General features: G+C 38.5%; 1 protein-coding gene across 1 annotated transcript in view; it reads right to left on the minus strand.

Annotated features, from left to right (window-relative positions):
* Positions 1 to 11,892: 11,892 nt before the first annotated feature.
* grik3 (glutamate ionotropic receptor kainate type subunit 3) overlaps positions 11,893 to 18,770 on the minus strand; it is a 186,502-nt gene continuing 179,624 nt past the window's right edge. The window contains exons 14-16 of the mRNA XM_056251631.1: positions 18,114 to 18,339; positions 17,099 to 17,349; positions 11,893 to 12,381 (exon numbers count right to left, since the gene is read on the minus strand). Of these exons, the coding sequence (XP_056107606.1) occupies positions 11,947 to 12,381; positions 17,099 to 17,349; positions 18,114 to 18,339 (912 nt within the window). The 3' untranslated portion in view covers positions 11,893 to 11,946. The remainder of the gene's footprint in view (positions 12,382 to 17,098; positions 17,350 to 18,113; positions 18,340 to 18,770) is intronic.

An 18,770-nucleotide genomic window follows, 5' to 3' on the forward strand; every position in this document is an offset into this window, starting at 1 on the left:
TGGGTTAGCGGTGTGTTAATCCTTACTACAACAATTTCAACTCTTACCTCTTGCCTTTACGACAACAATTTCAACTGTTATCACACATCTTCCAAAATCCGAAAAATAGGGAAGTGGGCTGTCTGTTTATTTCAATAACATTTACAAATTTTGTGTAGCTTTAAAGAGCCTATATTTAGCCTGATGGTGGACCGTCACTCAGAAGACACACTATGTTGTTATTGTAGCTTATTATCATTATATCCTCCTGAGGCCCAGAACGTTTTTTTCAAAAGTTTTTTTTCTTCTTCATGTAATCACATTGTTAAGAGCATAAGAAACAAATGAAAAAAAAAGAGATATTTTATTCATATGTTATGCTATGACCTCTGTAGTGAACACCAGGACTCGATTGTTTAAAAAATAAAAATGACATAAATTTGTATATAGGCAAAAATAATGGCAATATTTGAAAATCGATCATTATTATTATTATTTGTTTAAATTACATTGATATCTGAATTTATATCAAAACCTAGACTTTCAAACATCAAAATGTAATTTATTAATATGTATTCGTGTACAAAATGACATATAAACATTGTTTCCTATTCTATTTTGCCTGGAAACGCTTCCAACACGCTTGCGTGTCGCGTGAAAAATAGGCGTCGGTTCTATTTCTAGCATGCACGCGTTTTCCGCGCGGCTCATGCATGCAGTGTGCAAGCTCTAACCTGTTAACATGGGAGCCGAAATAAAAACGGACACACCACGCAGCTGAGACGCCGCCACGCAGCCAGTGTGTCTCCGGCACACCTGCTCTCACTCGCTCTGGCTGCCGTTACACGCGCTTGCTAACTGGAACTGGGCGCGTTCGTGACGTTCAACTTCCGGTATAACATTTTTTACAAAATAAAATAATGCAATTTTTTTTTTTTTTTTTTTTTTATATATTAAAAAAAATAGATTTTTGAAAATGTAATAATCGATTCATACTCGTCCATAACATACTCGCGATTAATCAATAATCGATTTTTTTCACCACCCCTAATTATGACCTGTAATTAGCTCTGAGTTTGATGTGATCTTTATACTTTTGTGAAAGTATAATTCTTTGTTTTTGTCTTTAAAGTGTATGGTTCTGTATTATTTTGTTTATTTTGATTATATTGTAATTTGTGTTCTTGGTTTTTGTTTTGTTATATTTGATTTCTTTTCTTTCTAATGTGACTTCTCTTTGTTTCTTCTATTTGTGTAGGAGCTGAGTGCTTCCTGAAGTGGGCTGGTTCTTTGCTGCACAGGCTTTACTTCAGCGAGGGTTGTCATTATTGTTGTGTCACTATTTGCAGTGAACTTTGTGTGTGTGAATCTGATTGGCCTTTTGTGTACCTGATACTGCCGAACTCGCCCGCTCTCACATCAGTCTCTGCAACGATTGTTCATTTTTTTCCGTTTCATTCGACCAATGACTGATTTGATTGTTCACTTCCCGTTTTAAATGATTGTTGGCCAACAATTTTAGCTTTAATAAAAGATTATTACATAATATTGGTGATATGCATTACACTAATACCTTGATGCCTTTGTTTCCACAGAAGAGCTGTTAGAGTTATGCTTTTCGCCTTCTAATTCACATTTTCGTAATTTTCTCAATGTCTCTTTCAGAATGAATGTGAAAGCTGCGATGGCTGGTACCACTGGGAATGCGTGAACCGGTCAAATATGAAAGCGGTTTACATTTGCCATGAGTGCCAAGGCCTTGTTTCATTTATTATTATTATTATTTATAATTATTTTTATTATTTGGAACTCCCATGTACACTATTCTTTAAGTAAATTCACTGTCAGAAATTTGACTGTCTTAAAACACTCTTGAAAACAGACTCAGCATGTAGTTTTGTTTTTATTTGGCACACAATTTAGTGCACTTATCTTTAAATTAAGGACATTCAATTAAGTTCCTATATTTGGGAAAATATTTAAAGCTCAGTTTGAATTGTATAACTTGCAGAGTTACATTTATGGAGCAACTCCATTCTTTTAATTTAGTAACTATTGTGTCACCAAATTTGGCTGCTACCAATGAGGTAAAAAATCACTATAGCAGAAATTTCACATACTAAACTACTATTTAAACTACGTATTGTACATGGTGTATTTTTGAGTTCACTTAACGAGAATGACAACTGAGCTTTAATTTATGTTGAGGTTAGACATAAATCGCCTACATTTGTCATAATGATCACTTAATTTGACAAACATTCTGAAGCATTTATACAGAAAACAACTGTTAAATAAATCTTAAATAACATTAATGATAACCTTTAATAAAGAAAGGATCAAGTGTGCCGGCGTCCTCTTGCGGGTTAACAGAATTTAACATATATTTAGTTAAGAAAACAAAACCATTCATATTTGAATGGTATAGAAGAGTGTACATTAAGAGAAATAAACACCAGATGCTGCCTATTTCAGATGGTTCATGTTAGGAGTAGCCAACAGCTAATAATAAACACCACTTTAAATGATCACTAATTTCTTCAACTTAAGCAAACGTGCATGTTTTAATGCTAGTGAATAAAAGGAAACGACCCACCACCGCATGCCTCTCAGACATGGTGCCTTGATCTGTGGTGATCTTCGTCTCCTGCTGATGATGTCACGCCGAGAGAGGCGTGGCCAGGCCCATTGTACACACCCCAGTCCCTTGACTCCGCCCCCATGTCAAAACAATGCCATAAAGTGAAACACAGAGAAGGGAGAACAGTAACGCGAGCTTACACTCGACTGAAATGTTGCAAATGAATTGGTAAGTTTATGGCCATGGAAAATGTGTTGCAAAATCATTGCTGCTAAAATCTGCTGCAGAGATCAAATAGGACTAAAGTTCTTGAGCTTCTTTTACGGCTGTCATTGATTTTTGCAATTAATTATTTCTTAATTTCTGCTCTTTATTTAATTTGCAAAATAAAAAAATGTTTTGCTCAAAACTTAATTTTTCTTTTGAACACCTTTTTCTTTAGCAATAGTTTATTGTTATGCAAATAAATATGGCATGAATTTGACCGGTGTGTTAAAATGTGAAATTTGAGGCACCGATTGAAGGCGGTCTGAACAGTCATAGAGCCAGCTTTGTGTCTTTTATCAAGACACTTTACCACCACCAGTTACAATATTCTGTGGAACACACACACACACAAATATTTATATATATATATATATTTTTTTTCATTGATACAATGAAAATAAATGGTATAAAAAAAAAATCCTTTTTTTTTTTTTTTTTGTCCCCCATTGACTTTTATTTTATGTACAAAAACATTTTCACATTCCGTTTTGTGTTTTGCAGAAAAATGACATAAATTGCAGGTTCTTTAACTGCTGATTGCAGATGTATGAAACTTTACTTCTGGACTTTTGCCGCATTTTATTATTTGAGGACACCATATAATTGACAAGAAATGATAGGTCGAAGAAGGGGGACGGGATCTGGAAATGACTCAAAAGGTGATGAAGTGTGAAGGCTAACACTCACTAACATACATTTTACAGTGAGAAAAAACTGCACTATTGGGTCCAGAAGAGTTATTGTTGCCGGCTCTGAGGAGGCTTACAGTGAGGATAGCATCTGCAGTCCTGCTGGGAACAATATCTTGGGTTCAGTCACCTCCTGCGCCAAGGTGAACACCTCTATCAGAGCACAGCTCCTGCTCCGCTTCAGTGCAACGCTACCTTTCACCCACGATCCCTCAGAGATGCAGAGAGCGCTGGATTTGCCTCATAACCGGTCAGTGATGCATGACTGCATCGTTCTGCAGAGACACGGCCAGACCAAGGTCACGCGCATGTTAAGGTCGTGTGGAGAAACTGCTGGTCTTTCTTAAAATATGATACGCTTCCCAGAAACGTCCTGTTCGTATAGATGTAGATCAAATTATTAGGGGATTTAGAAAAATAATAGCTTCAACCTTTAATTGAATAGATTTAAAGGCACACTATGAAAGATATTTGGATCAAAATATAACCACTAGAACAATGTTATATATTTACTTACATTATCCCAAATGTTTCTACGAATGTTTCAATCCAGAGAAATAAGCAGTTTTAACCAGGACAGGGACCTATCAATGACATCATACCCGCGTTACTCTCGATTTCTGTTTTTACTCTGTAGAAACTATGGAAATTATGTGTTTTATTAGACAGGCGAGCAACTGTTTGGATACATTCATCGACAGAAAACGAATCATAGTTATACAGCTCAACACAGTTAGTCTTTTTGTTTAAATCTAATTTTCTTGATTTACCGCGAATACCACGTTTTACCACGTCTAATATCGATCCAGCTCCCTTCAGTGTGCAACAAGTGTCTCATTTAGTCGCCGCCGAGCGAACGCACAGCATTGTGACAACTTTCAACACACTCAAATGTGTCTGATATGATAAAACAGCGCTGTGTTTACTCCACATACTCATGACCGGAAGAAGCAGAAGAATAAAAGCTCAACTGTTCTCGATCTGTGTCTCGCGCTCGTCTCTCATTAGCAATCACTCCAGCGGCTCGTTACCCTCCAGCGGCTTTCGGAACGTTAATTAATCTTTAATGCATTACCGGTCATCCATGAATATGGTTTCTGTCATATTCTCCACCGGCTGTAAAGGTGAAGACGACAACTTCCATTATTCAGCGAAATCAAGCCGTCATCAAAGCTACGCCTTCGTTTTGAATAAACGACCTCTAGTGGCGGAAAATTACATAGTGTGCCTTTAATGTGAATTATAGAGGTATAGTTGCATCAAAATTATCTATCTATCTATCTATCTATCTATCTATCTATCTATCTATCTATCTATCTATCTATCTATCTATCTATCTATCTATCTCTATCATCTATCTGTCTGTCATTCTCTTTCTCTCTCTCTCTCTCTCTCTCTCTCTCTCTCTCTCTCTCTCTCTCTCTCTCTCTCTCTCTCTCTCTCTCTCTCTCTCTCTCTCTCTCCTCTTGTGGTCTTTTCTTCCCCTCAGGGATTAATTGATGGTGAGAGTTCATAAATCTTGCCATTATGAGGGAGTTTCTCTTCACTCATTATTCACTCACAGACCCGGCGCTGCAAGTCCCCGAGCTCCTTGGAATGTTTGGAGAGACGTCTGAAACCTCCTCACTGTCAAGGTTAAATTCACTCCAACTGTCTATCGGATGCCCCGTTTTATTACTGGCTACTTGAAGGTAATTTAACATGGGTAAATCTTCATCCGTGCTCATGTAAGACAGAACAGCCTTCATGCCAGGATTACTGACGCATGCAGAACGGCAGGCTACGGTACGGTGTATAAGAGGATTAAAGGGATACTTCAACCAAAAATTACAATTCTGTTATCATGTACTAACTTGAACTTGTTGTTCCAAACCTGTATGACATTTTCTTCCATGGAAAATATAGTAGTTTTGCCACAGAGAAACCGTGTTTCAGTTCTGTCTGTATAGCGCTATTCGAAAGTTAAGATTAGGGTTTTGTTTCAGCATTGTAAAGGCAATCTTTGAAGGCTTGTTTCCACCACAGAATAAGAAATAAAAAAGGTAATTCTGACTTTTTGCCGCACAATTGCGAGTTTACATCTTGCAATTCTGACTTTATAACACACAATTTCAACTTTATATCACGCGATTCTGACTTTTTTCTTCACAATTGTGTGATATAAAGTCACAATTGTGAAATAAAAAGTCGGAATTATCTTTTAAAATGGTTTATTCTGTAGCAGGAACAAGCTTCCATAGCAATCACCACATGGGTTGAAATGACCAATGAAATCTTCCATAGCAATCAGCGCAGGGATTGAAATGACCAATGAAACCTTTAGTCTGTGTTCACACTTGGCATGTTTGGTTGGATTAAAACGAACCCTGATGCGATTGCTCTGTTAGTGTGGTTCATGTGAATAAGTGTGAACGCTGCAATCTGAACCGAACAAGCGGACCGAGACGCTGAAAAGATGCTCTCAATCCGCTTCCAAACGAACTCGACTGAAGTATGAACAGAACATGGACCAAAGACATCTAAACCAACCTAAAAACAGGACATGATGTCTTGAGATGGGACGCTGTAAATGCTCAAACACACCTGCTTCTTCTCGTCACAGTCTTGATGTTTCCATCACAGTTCAGTACAGGCATCAGATCCGCGTCTCCAAATCTTCATTTGTGTGTGACGGAGGGATTCCTGCCACTGTTTTTACTCCTTTACTCATTTTATAAGCCCTTCACGAGTTCTCAGCAGATAAAAATACCATCATATGAACACACATACTACAAACTCAGCATTGTTTTGGAAGTCCGGTAAGTTCAGTCTCAAAATATGCATTATAAAAGTCGGTTTGTTTCTATAGGTTCGGTGTGAGTGCTAAGCGAACAAGGACTAAATGTATAATTTTCTGGTTTGGTCCGGACCAAAAGAACCAAACTACAAGTGTGAACACCCTAGAAGTGGCTGCGGGGAAACTGGTTGTGGGAAAAAAACATGCTTTAGAGCTCAATAGTGGCATGTTTGATTTCATTAAATGGAAAAGACATAGCCTGGGAAAACCCAGACAACTTCCGGCAAATTTAGATTTGCTCTGAAAGTTAGTCTGGCAAAGAGCTCATTCAAGCCCATTTCCAATCCGCCGAAATCGAGGCACCAATCAGAAGCGTTGGGGCGGGCTTTACACGATGACGACAGCGCTGGGATTTTGAAGCAGATTTTGTAGCCTACATTACAAAGATGGATGCCGGCGTCGAACATCACTCGTTCCAATCAGCTATCGCATCTGTTTTAAGCCATTTGAACGTTTCCTTTTTGTTAAAAACCGAGCAAAGAACAACACCGCTCTGCATACGTCATCTCCTTCATCGCTCTGATTGGGTTTAGGTCTATCCGAGACTCCGTTGGTGACGCCCCTCTGGAAATGATTTGTCTATGACGCTTTGCCAGACCATAACTCAGTTACAACTGAGAATGGTCTGGTTTTAACCAGGCTAGAAAAGACAATTATTGCATTGCTCATTTCAAGTTGCTTTGGATAAAAGCATGTGCTGATGCATAAATGTAGAAGAGAAACCAGTGTATTTCAGAGGACAAAGTCATACCGATTTGGCACATTTTGGTGAGTAAATAATGCTAAAATCTGCATTTTTGAGTGAAACATATAACTAAATATTCTTGTGGTCATAAATATATGCATGCGATCTTCCTTTTTCACATTTTCATACGAAGCCCAAGAACACGGTGTCTTTCCTGGAACACTGTAAACGTGGGCTTTAGCTGATCTGTTGTTCTTTGAAGTGAGAATGCAATGCTCTCCTAGCATGAGTCTCTTTATCTGAGAGCTGCTGAGCTCAGGTGGACGCTCACTTCAAAGAGCGCTTCTGCTACAGGCAAACGAAAACACGCCGCACAAGCCAATGTTCTGCAGGACACACTGCGCTCGCTAAAACACAGCACACTGACCTCAGCATTCGACTGGAAGCAGAGGCGAATACATGGACGGATGTCAGTAAACATGATGCACCAAAGGCAAACAAAACACAAGATTTGTAAAAGTTGATTTCATTTTATTTTATTTTTGTCTCATACAATTTTGTAAAACAGCAATGTTCACATTGTTTCTTCATTCTTTTTATAAAATAGATGTTTATGCTCCGTAAATAGGATTGATTGATCCAATAGCCAAAGTAAATGTCCAATGTGATGCATTTCATACAGAAATGAATACGTCATGGTTTTTCTTCAGTTTGATATGAAGGCATGTGTGATAAATATGGTCTTCACTCAGGAAACGATACTAAGTCATTAGTTACAATTAATGCGTCACAGTGTAAATTGAATGATTAATCCGATTCAATATTAATTTCGCAGTCTATCACGTATTTTCCAACACCCTCAAAGTGCTACACAAGGTGACGTCGCCTGAAAGTATAGGAGTAGTTCACCCAGAAATGAATATTCTGTCATTATTTAATAACCATATAATGGTTTGAAAAGTCCATATACAACAAAAGCTTCCAATGACCAAAATCCCAAAAGAACAAAATGTTTCATAAGTAGTCCAGAGGCCAGTTACACAACGGTGTAGTAGAACAATAATTTCAGTGTGACTCTTCAGTGAACATTCAGTCACATGACACACGGAGAGAAGAAGATGAAGAGATCGTTATGAAATATATATAAAAAAAATGACACAGGCAGGAAGAAACGCTGCTGTTGTTGAGAAAGCAGCTGAAAGATGATATCAACGCTATATGAATATATTAAAATCAATCAACTGAATTTATGTTAATAATTTAAATGCATTCACAAAAAAATGTCAAATAAAACATGCAAGCATGGTAATTTTATATTAACACTAAAGGTTTTAACTTGTAAATAATTTATCTTCATTAATTGTTAATTAAATATTTTACATGACAAGTGTTATATTCAATGTGCAATGCATTAAGGATATAATAAAAATAATATATAATTCATATAAAATAAATAGCAGCAAAATCCAGGCATCAACATCGTTAAAACGGCTTTAATTTGGAGCAAGAGATGTTTGATTGCATCAGATATCTCACTTTTCTCATCGCCTTCTTTTGTCCTTTTAGCCTTCTTGACACCAAAAAAACTACAAAACAAAAGAAAAAAACTGAGTTTGCTCAAACTTACCAGTGTGGGGTTGGTGCAACAGGCCTCAAATGACTCTATGTACAAATATATGTCAAGTCTAACAATAATGTATTCATGTATAAGTTCAAATGACATGTGTGCGATGTTCCAAGTGCTCTGAAGTCTTATGATAAATGTGTATGAGGGCTGAAACTTGAGCCGTTATTGTGCCCACGTTGCAAGAACGTTGTGGGGAAAAGCAGAGTAAACATTTTGTGTTCCACCAAAAACAAGAGGATGAGTAAATAATGACACGTTTCATTTGTGGTGAACTATCCTTTTCACTTTTCAACATTTGATTTGATTCCTTTTTCCTCTAGGGGTCTGTTTTGTCACATTTGTATTTAGACAACTTGTAAAAGGAAACATGATATATACTGTATGCATTGAAGAGTAAGCAAGTGATTAGACATAGATTTGCCAATGTAGAAATCCTACAGAATCTATCAAGCCGTTTGAACGTAGTGGGAGGAATAAAGGAAAAATAAATAAGCTAAATATCCATGATGAGTGTTCATGGAAAGCGACAGAAATGACACCATATTCTTCTCTGTTATACGTCTTATTTATATACATCTGATATGAGTACATTATGTTGCAGAATATCTGGAGGATCTCACACACATCACTCAGTTTTACTATCGACTCCTTCCATCAATGGAACAGAATGTGCTGGAATTCGGGCCTGGGATTTTAAATGATCGTTCCATTTTAATTGTTTCTTGAGAGTAGATTCTATATTACAATATGCATGTATCACACTCGATACAGCATCGCACAAATTATCAAGAAGAGAAGAGCTGAGGAAAAAAATACAGGTAAAAATCATCGGTATTTAGCAAAATACAGTAATTTTCTCTTCATCTAATATATACCCTACTTTGCAAGAGAGTGTTAAAATTACACAGAATTTGAATAACACATATACAATGAGCTTTCACCAAAGAAACATCGAGTCACATGAAGTTATTCTGGTCGATACATAATTCACCATAAAAACACAAAAATGCTTCTTTTTTTTTTTTCTCTTGTTTTTGCTTTTGTTTTCGACACTGTTAGGTTGACCTCACGGAGGCCTGTGATTGGTCGAGCTGCCGCGGGGGGGTTGGGCAGCGGGTGAAGACTTTTAGCACCTACACCTCATCATGGGAACGTTTATAGGGTTTCCCACATGGAAAACCGTCACGGATGTATCTCAACTGCCTGTGAACTGTCAGTAAATGCCACGTTCAGAGATGAGAGGGTCCAGTACCGCACATCTGTATTGCAGTTTTGATGTTTAACATGCTTGTATTGCAATTTACTGTAGCCGTCTTTGTTGACTCTCTTTATTGGATGAAGACTTAAATATGCACATGTGAAAGTCTCCTGCTCATCTGGGATCGTAACGTCAAGTTCAGATACATAAAGAGAAAGGTGAATATGAGCATGTTTTGAAATGAAGGTGTTGAAATATTACCCACATTATCAGTTGAATCACTTTCAGCTTCTGACGATCACGTGGATCACAAGATTTCTGCATGATACTATGGGTAAAAAAAAAATATATATTCAAAATATTCAAACATTAACTTTCCATTCGGTCGATTCGACCACAAATGAACATTTGGTAACACTTTATTTTGATGGTCCATTACATGTCAACTTATTCTATTTACCTGAACCCTATCAGGCTACTAATACTCTAATGGCTGCTAGTTCACATGTAGTTGCAAAGTTACTAGACTTTCTAAAGTGGACTAGCAAAATAAAGTGTAACCGAACATTTTGTCAGCGCTTACTAACCCTCATGTTGTTCCAAACTGGTATAATTATAATTTTCTTTCTTCTGTGAAAAAAACCTAAATAACATTTTAGCCAGAATAGCTGAGCTACTCTTTTCCATGCAACAAAAGCGGGTGGAGATTTATATTTCCAAACACAGATTTTTTTCAAATAAAGGCACTATAAAAGTAGTCCATATGACTAGTACATTATACTGAGTTGTCTGAATCTACACGATAGCTACAGTATCTGTGAGACAAGGTTTTGACATCTAATCTTGGACTACTTTTATGGTGCTTTTTATCCTTTTTTTTTTAATAAAGCTCTCATCAGCTTTCATCATATGGAAAACAAAGTGCAGCTTGGACATTCTGCCTAACATCGGATTTTGTGTGTCAGGGAAGACAAAATATCACAGGTTTTGAAACTATATGTGGGTGATTTTCAGTTTGGGTAAATAAACCTGACAACAACAAGAGTGGAAGATGAAATGATAATAATAAATAAATAAAACACAGAGATGTTTTCTGATTTAATGTTTTGACGAAGGCCACACCATCTAAACTCTGTACTTCCACAAGTTGACATAGCAGATGCTGATGGCAAAAGCCAATATAGTCGTAGCTGAATAGATACACGGCGAGAGACATTCTCACTCATGTATGTCTTAAAACGGTTTCCTTCATAAGCTCTTCATATATGGTAAGCTGTGCATTTAGTGTTGAATCCTCTGTACGTATCATGTGAAGTGAGTATTCTTGATACGAAGGCTGTGGTTCTCAGGAATAACTCATTTAACAAATGTGTCACTCGCTCTCTTGTCTGTAGGGCAAGCTGCGTTTCAAGTGTCGAAATCCATTTGGACGACAGATCTTTGGCAACTCTTGTGTTTATCCGTCATTACCATTAGATCTCGCTGTGTAAAAAAAGACAAAAAAACATCTGCCGGCAATGAATGAAGCACAAATAAATCAAAATGGCCACAAGTCTTGCTCAAAACTGCCGTGCAGTTGTTACTCATTTGTCAATTCGTTTCGGTGACTTGAATGAAATCAACCCTGTTTGTTTATGCATTTCCGTGAGCAAAGGATGTTCGTCTGCACTCTCTAAACTCGCAGTCTAAGGGTTTCTACTAGTCTAGCAGGTCACATGACTGCTGCGGTATTAAACTAAACCGGTCCTACAGTCTGACGCATACCTGTATTGTACATCGCATTCACAGAGACGTTTGTTTTGCACCCCCACAGAAACTCTTTGAAATTAACTTGATGTGCTATAAATGATACTCTACGAAAACGACTCCCATTCGCGTCTGTTCGTTTATTGCCATGCTCAAAAAAAGCCTCGTTTCCACATTTTCACTCGTTTCCAGGTTTTCACTCGTTTCCACGTTTTCACTCGTTTCCACGTTTTCGTTTGATCGGGGGAGGGTGGGGGGAGGGGGGCTTCTCCTTCGGGTCCTTCGAGTGCCGTTTGTAAACATCAGACTCGGTTAGTTTGGCTAGACGTGGTTCGTTCTCACAGGAAGGATACGGATCGGCCTCCCTCTCGCAATGGCATTGTGGGATACATTGGTTTGAGGATGTGGTCACTAACTGGTTTGCTGCTACTGCCACCGTTCTGACTGGCCATGTGGTGTCGGATGTCTCTGCGGTTGATGGTGAATGCCGTGATCATCTCGGAGCCGTAGTCCCTGCTCTCCGGCACGGCTCCGGGGACGTGCCTCAGTTGGCCGTCGCCCAGGCAAGTCATGGAAACACGGGCGTCGTTGCGGTGCTGCGGCTCATGTTGTCCTGTCCTGGCAGGCGACGGGCGTTGAAGGAGTGCATGTTGATCACCGCGTCTGTCTTCAGCGAGGCTGGTGGCGGGTGCTGGCGGGGGGGCTTGAGTTTCACCCGTCTCTCGCACGTGAACGACAGTCTGATCTCGTCCGTCACCGCACTGCAGAAAGACCTCTTGATCAAAAAAAAGGGACATGGTGGGGTGGGAGGGATAACAAGAAAAGAGGAAGTAAGTACTTTCACGTTCATTAGCTGAGGAAGACATTTTGGTGCTAACTGTAGGGACGGAAGCTAGGAGTGTGTCAGCAAATTAAAAATATTCAAAGTCTCACGCCACCAAGGTTTCACCAAGGCTGCGTTTTCCCCCAGAAATACAGTATAAACTGGAATATTCTGAACTATTATTACAATTTAAAGGGGTCCTATAATGCCCTTTTCACAAGATGTAAAATACGTCTCTGATGTCCCCAGAGTGTGTAAGTGAAGGTTTAGCTGAAAATACCTCACAGATATATATTTTTATAGCATGTTAAAATTGTCACTTTTTGAGGGTGAGCGAAAATGCTCTGTTTTTGTGTGTGTCCCTTTAAATGCAAATGAGCTGCTGCTCCCAGCACAGAGAGCGGAGCATAAAGAGCTTGTGTGTGTGTTGAAAGTTTTAGAAATGTTCAGTGCGCGTGTGTGTGTGTGTGTGTGTGTGTGTGTGGTGATCAGACACACACACACACACACACGCACGCACTGAAAATTTCTACAACTTGTAGCCTTTTATGTTCAAACCCGAGTCGGACAAAGATGGAGAGACTCAAGAAGAAGTGACAACGTAGAATAGAACAGGACATTTCTGAAAGGTTAGTTGATGAATTGATGTAGCTGATGTGGAGTTAACGATCTTCAAGTCATTGATTAGCATATTGTGCCATGATAATCTATAAATCATAGATTACCCCGAGGGTATGTAAATTTTAGGGTTTGTGATGTCACTAACCCGTGAAGAAGCTCATTGTAGTTCCTACCAGCCGTTTGTTGTAGTCCTTAAAAAGCGGTTTCTGTAAAAGCAAATATCTCCCTTTGCTTTGAGCGTCATAACTGTGCAGATGTTGTTTATGCTCAAACAGCAACATTACACACTGATTATGATTTCACTTTATTTCACTCTAGTTAACCACCCCTTTAAATGAACTGTTTTCTATGTGAATATATTTTAAAATGTTATTTATTCCTGTGATGAAAGCTGAATTTTCGGCATCATTACTACCATCTTCAGTGTCACGTGATCCATCAGAAATATAGGTTTTTTTCCCCCCCAAAAAAAAGCCCCGCAAACTTTACAACTGTAGTGTATATGCAATAAAACAGATCTTAGCAAAGCAATAGTTTGATATTGTTGCCTTTTTACGTCTTTCAGTGTTCAATGTGTTTTCTTTTTTTGACAAGCAAAATTATATGATAGCTACTTCTAAACGAGACCAAAAACAATCCTTAAAATAACTTCCAACATGTGTGGAAAAATAACACATTGTTCCAGTTCAGTAAGGAACATAATGCATTTTGAGGTGGGATGTGATAAAAATATTCTCATTTTAGAGCGTGCTTTTACACTCAAATACATGATCAAAGTGGTTTAAATGTCAACCTCCAGCACTGGCATCTTATCAGCGAGATGTGTCTACATAAAAAGGAAGTGATTTGCGATTTGCTTGCTATGCTTTTTGATGTTCGATCGGTTATTCATCTCTTCTCTCATTTAGCAGATCCATTCTGTGATGTTATCAGGTGTGAATGAACGCTCAGCTTTAGTCAGCGTGCTGAACGTCTTCATCTCAGCATGTCTAAAATCTGTTACTCTGTACGTGTAACGGTACAAGGCCTCGCTAGGCATTCGCTAGGGTCTTCTGGGTGATTGCTCTGGCGTTTTAGCAGTTGCTGGGCTAATGTGGGAGGTTTTATAGGACATCGCATGATGTTCAGTCCTGCGTGATTGATAGAGCATTGCAGTTTCAAGTCTGATGTCTTAACCCTCTCATCGCATTCGGGTCTGTTTTGACGGTAGTGAATGCCGGTAGTGAAAAGGTAGACAAAAAATAAATAAAAAATCCATAGTTTATATTGGTAATTCTCAAATTATATGTTCTTATAACTATTCAGATAAAATGTCTCATAAATATTTATAAAACATATATATATATTTGTCTTGCATCACTCTTGTAATTTTTTTTTAATTTAAAGAAATTCTACATTTTTAATAATAAAAAGTTAGTAAATTTAATAATAGCATTATAAAAACACAGTAACATTCTCAACTTTAAAAATTTCCAAAGAAAATTCACATTCATTCATTAATGAAAAGATTTGATCAGATACAATGTGGTTTATTTGAAAAATATATGGGCTGGCCCTGACTAAAGATTATTCTGGTCAACTAGTAGTCGTTTATTTAAGCCATTATTCGACTAATCGCAAGTTTAAAATATAGCTGCGAGCAGCGATTACGGGCCCAAGCCGGTGGCACCGCAATATGTGTTCAAACCCCGTTCCAGGGGGGCGCTGTCGAGCCCCCCTGCCACGCCCGGGTACCAGCTTCAGCTCGGCCCTGATATAATGATATAAATAAATATAAATATAAATCATTTAATGGCCCAGGACCCAAATACATTGCAGATATGCTCACTGAATATAAACCTAACAGATCACTCAGATCATTAGGATCACATCAGCTAGAAATACCAAGGGTTCGCTCTAAGCAAGGAGAGTCTGCTTTTAGCTATTATGCCAGCCGCAGCTGGAACCAGCTTCCAGAAGAGATCAGATGTGCTCCTACAGTAGTCACTTTCAAATCCAGACTCAAAACACATCTGTTTAGCTATGCATTTACTGAATGAACACTGTGCCACTGTTCGTCCGACTGTTTGTACTGTATTATATATAGTTTTTTTTTTATTTTATTTTTTTTTATTATTCTTATTTCTTTTGATTATTTTAATTTCTTTTTTCTAAACTGTTTTAATTATTGTTATTTCTTTTGATTTTTTAATTTCTTCTATGTAAAGCACTTGTGTATGAAATGTGCTATATAAATAAACTTGCCTTGCCTTGCCTTGCCTTACTAAAGGCCCGAATTTGTAGCGATCATTTTAGATCAGACGACTTTGTACAAAGTGATTGAAACGATAACAAGTCACTGAGTTGGAATGCAGTTCCAGCCGTCTTTCCGGATTCACCAACAGCTACAGATGAACAGGTAATAACTTTTGTTAGGCTACTCTAACGTTAGCTAGCTAATGAAGGTACTCGTTCATAACTGATAGATCGACACCGTGTATTCCGGCTCATACATGTATGGTTAGTTGAATAACACATATTCCTCATCTTCATCGTCTTCAAAGTCCGAAACATTGTCATGGCTTTCAAACGTGGCCATAATCATATGTCTTGTTGCTTTATTCTTGAAATAAACTCTGTTTCTGTAGTGATGACATGTGTCAGCGGCAGGTAAATACACTTGCGAGATTGTCATGTGGACCGGCTCTCTCGGTTGCCTAGGTAACTTAATATCACTCCGCCGCTGCTGTAGACTATGCTGATAAATACAGGGAACAGAGTATAACTATTGCAATGCGATGAACGGGTAGTTTGATTTCTAACATTATTCTCTCAACAGACATTTACATTGATAGTCTGGCATTATAATTGATGTGCTTTTGGTGAACTGTGGAGTGGGTAAAACTGTTTTAATGGTAGGCTAACCGATACCATTGACTCGCGCTAGCCTAGCACCGGCGAACTATGCAACTGGAAGGACTGGGTGAACATTTTCGAAAACTGTCTCCACTGATAAATAACACACAAGCTAACTTGTAAATGAGGCCCGATGTCCAAAATTCCGAACCACCCCTTTAAGGAAAACAATAGGGCCTTCGCCTTTTCAAGGCTTGGGCCCTAATTAATCTAGTTACTTAAATATATAGTATGTGTGTAATAGAGCCTATTCCGCACTCGAGCGCACGTATAAAGCTTGCCTCAAATCACTGGCAAAAGTTATGAATTTGTTGAAAAAATATATTTTTAATATTTTTAATATGTATTAATAAACTAGTGTTTTCTGAGTCAGTGTTGGCTGCAAAGATGAAGTTGACGATGCTGACTCGGCATCTCCACAGTATAGTGAAATATTATGTCATGACTGTTTTAAAAGCTTACGTTCCACCAGGTTCAAACGGACCCAGGAATACAAAAAGTATATACGTTACAAGGGTCATCCTAAAAATTCATCACGCACAAAAACCTTGCACACTGAGTCTGATGCGTATTAATTAATCTGTTGCAACCCCCCCCCCCCCCCCTCAAATCAATGCAAAATGGAGTCTTCAAGCAGTGAGGATGATTTAGTTGTCCTCTCTCTCTTCTTAAAAAGAGAAAAAGAAAGAGGAAATATTGGGTACTGATATTGGGTAGAGAGGAAGGAGAGTTCCCGAGAGAGATTCAAAGTTTACTTCAGGATGTCAGCGGCTCAGTTTGATGCTTTGCTAGCGATACTGGAGCCACATATTAAAAACAAGACCAGCAATTTCTATGAACCAGTTGATCCTGAACAGTTCTGGATTTTGGCGTTCGCTTGTACGGTGGCTCTGAAATGTCAAAACACCTCCTAAAATGCTTGATACGGATAAGAAAATTGATGCAGAAAATTGAACCCGATCCCCCAAAAAAATTAAGACGGACAAAAGTTTCGGAGGCAGTGTGTCAACATAATTGGCACGACGCAAGGTCGTATTTATTTATTAACGTGCGAAGATTTCGGACTCAGCGTGCAAGGACCTTTAGTGTTCAATTTCTTTTCCCCTTTATTAGTCAATGACATTACAGTTTCCACTTCCAGTCCATCTCACCTGTTCGCGCTCTGTAGTTTTCCTCAGTTTGTAGATGAACTCTCCTATCGCCACGAACACGGACAGCACCAGCCCAGATGCCAGCACGATGAAGATGCCGCCCAGGTTCTGGATGCCCATGGGACCGGTCTCATAGCGCTCGTCCTCCAGACAGTTGCTGTCGCTCCACCACTTCTCCTTCAGCATGTGCAGACGCCCATCTTCCAGGATACCCAGGATAGCGATCGTGATTTTATCCCTGTACGGCGAGCCTGGAATAAAGTCATTCATGAACCAATCTCTTCATTGGAATATCAAGTACTGAGAAAACTGCAATTAAACAAGAATGCTTTAACATTCTGACACCAACTCCATGCTTGAAAGGAGAGGCGTTTCAACAATGCGTTTAACACACACACACACACTGTGTAATCTACTCTATTTCACGCTCAGTTTTTTATGAATTCTGTACAGTTCCTGTCACACTAGGCTTTAGCCATATAACATTACTTCAACACTGCAAACTATGCAGCTTTTAAGTCTTATGAATTCAGCTAAGAGGTCAGTATAGGATATTTACATCATCTATTGATCAAATGTCGTGCTTTGCATATTCACAGGTCAGATCCACCAAACTTCAACATTCACATGCATATCAATGAAGGTGGATAGAACTTCACTTAAACAATGTGAAAGACATGGAAACTATCCAGTCATTTATAACAAACTTGAATGAAGTTCAATCCTGAAATGAAATGTCATTAGGTTCAGAAACATAAGGATGTCCCTTAGAGGTTCTGTCATATTAAGCTCACTTCTGGGTTCAAATTTGTCCCCAAAATATGTCTATATATAGGTATATTTCTCCTTACATATAAATCAAACTACAGACAATAATTCTTCCACCAAGAGATATATTCCTAATCGTGTAGGCTAGAAAGTAGAGGTCAGCATGCATTAGCATATTACAACTGTTTATCTTGTGGCTCGTCCGCGTCCAGGATCAGAACAGTTGGTGCATTAACGGTGGTTCTACCTTTCGGGGTGCCGATGCCGTAACCTTTGCTGTCGATGATGCCGCCGACCTGCGTGAGGTTGCAGTTTCTGCGCGTCACGTACTCAATGGTGGTCGACTCCATAAGCAGAGCGTAGTCGGACTTTAACACTCTCTGAATCCCGTCTTCAATGGACTTGACGAACGATGTGCTCTGTCTGCTGCTCATGAAAGCCCACATCTTCTCAAATGTAGACACTCTGGATTTCTGAAAGAGAGAAGCAGCATTTTTTCAGTAATCTGAAGTAGCATTTTTGGAAATCACTCTGGTTTGCTGGTCCGTACAATATACTGTATATACACACAACACTATTGTCTTCAATAGTGATGCTTATAGCTGAATTACACAACTTTAGACAGTTATTAAACTGAACTGAATCAACACTGAACTGAATTGAGCTGAATAAAGACACTATTGAGCTGCTTTAGAGCAAGCAGGGGTAACACTTTACTTGAAGGGGTGTGCATAAGACTAACATGACACCTTCATAATCATGACATGACACATGTTATGAATATGAAGGAAGTTTTATGCATGTTTATGACAACTGTCATTAAGTGTCATTCGCTCAATTATGACATTTTTAATGCAAATATGACATTGTTTGAGATGTCTTTGTTATGACACCTTGACATAAA

Source organism: Rhinichthys klamathensis, unplaced genomic scaffold, assembly GCF_029890125.1.
Source record: "Rhinichthys klamathensis goyatoka isolate OS25496 unplaced genomic scaffold, OSU_Roscu_1.1 h1tg000087l_1, whole genome shotgun sequence".
NCBI lineage: Eukaryota > Metazoa > Chordata > Actinopteri > Cypriniformes > Leuciscidae > Rhinichthys > Rhinichthys klamathensis.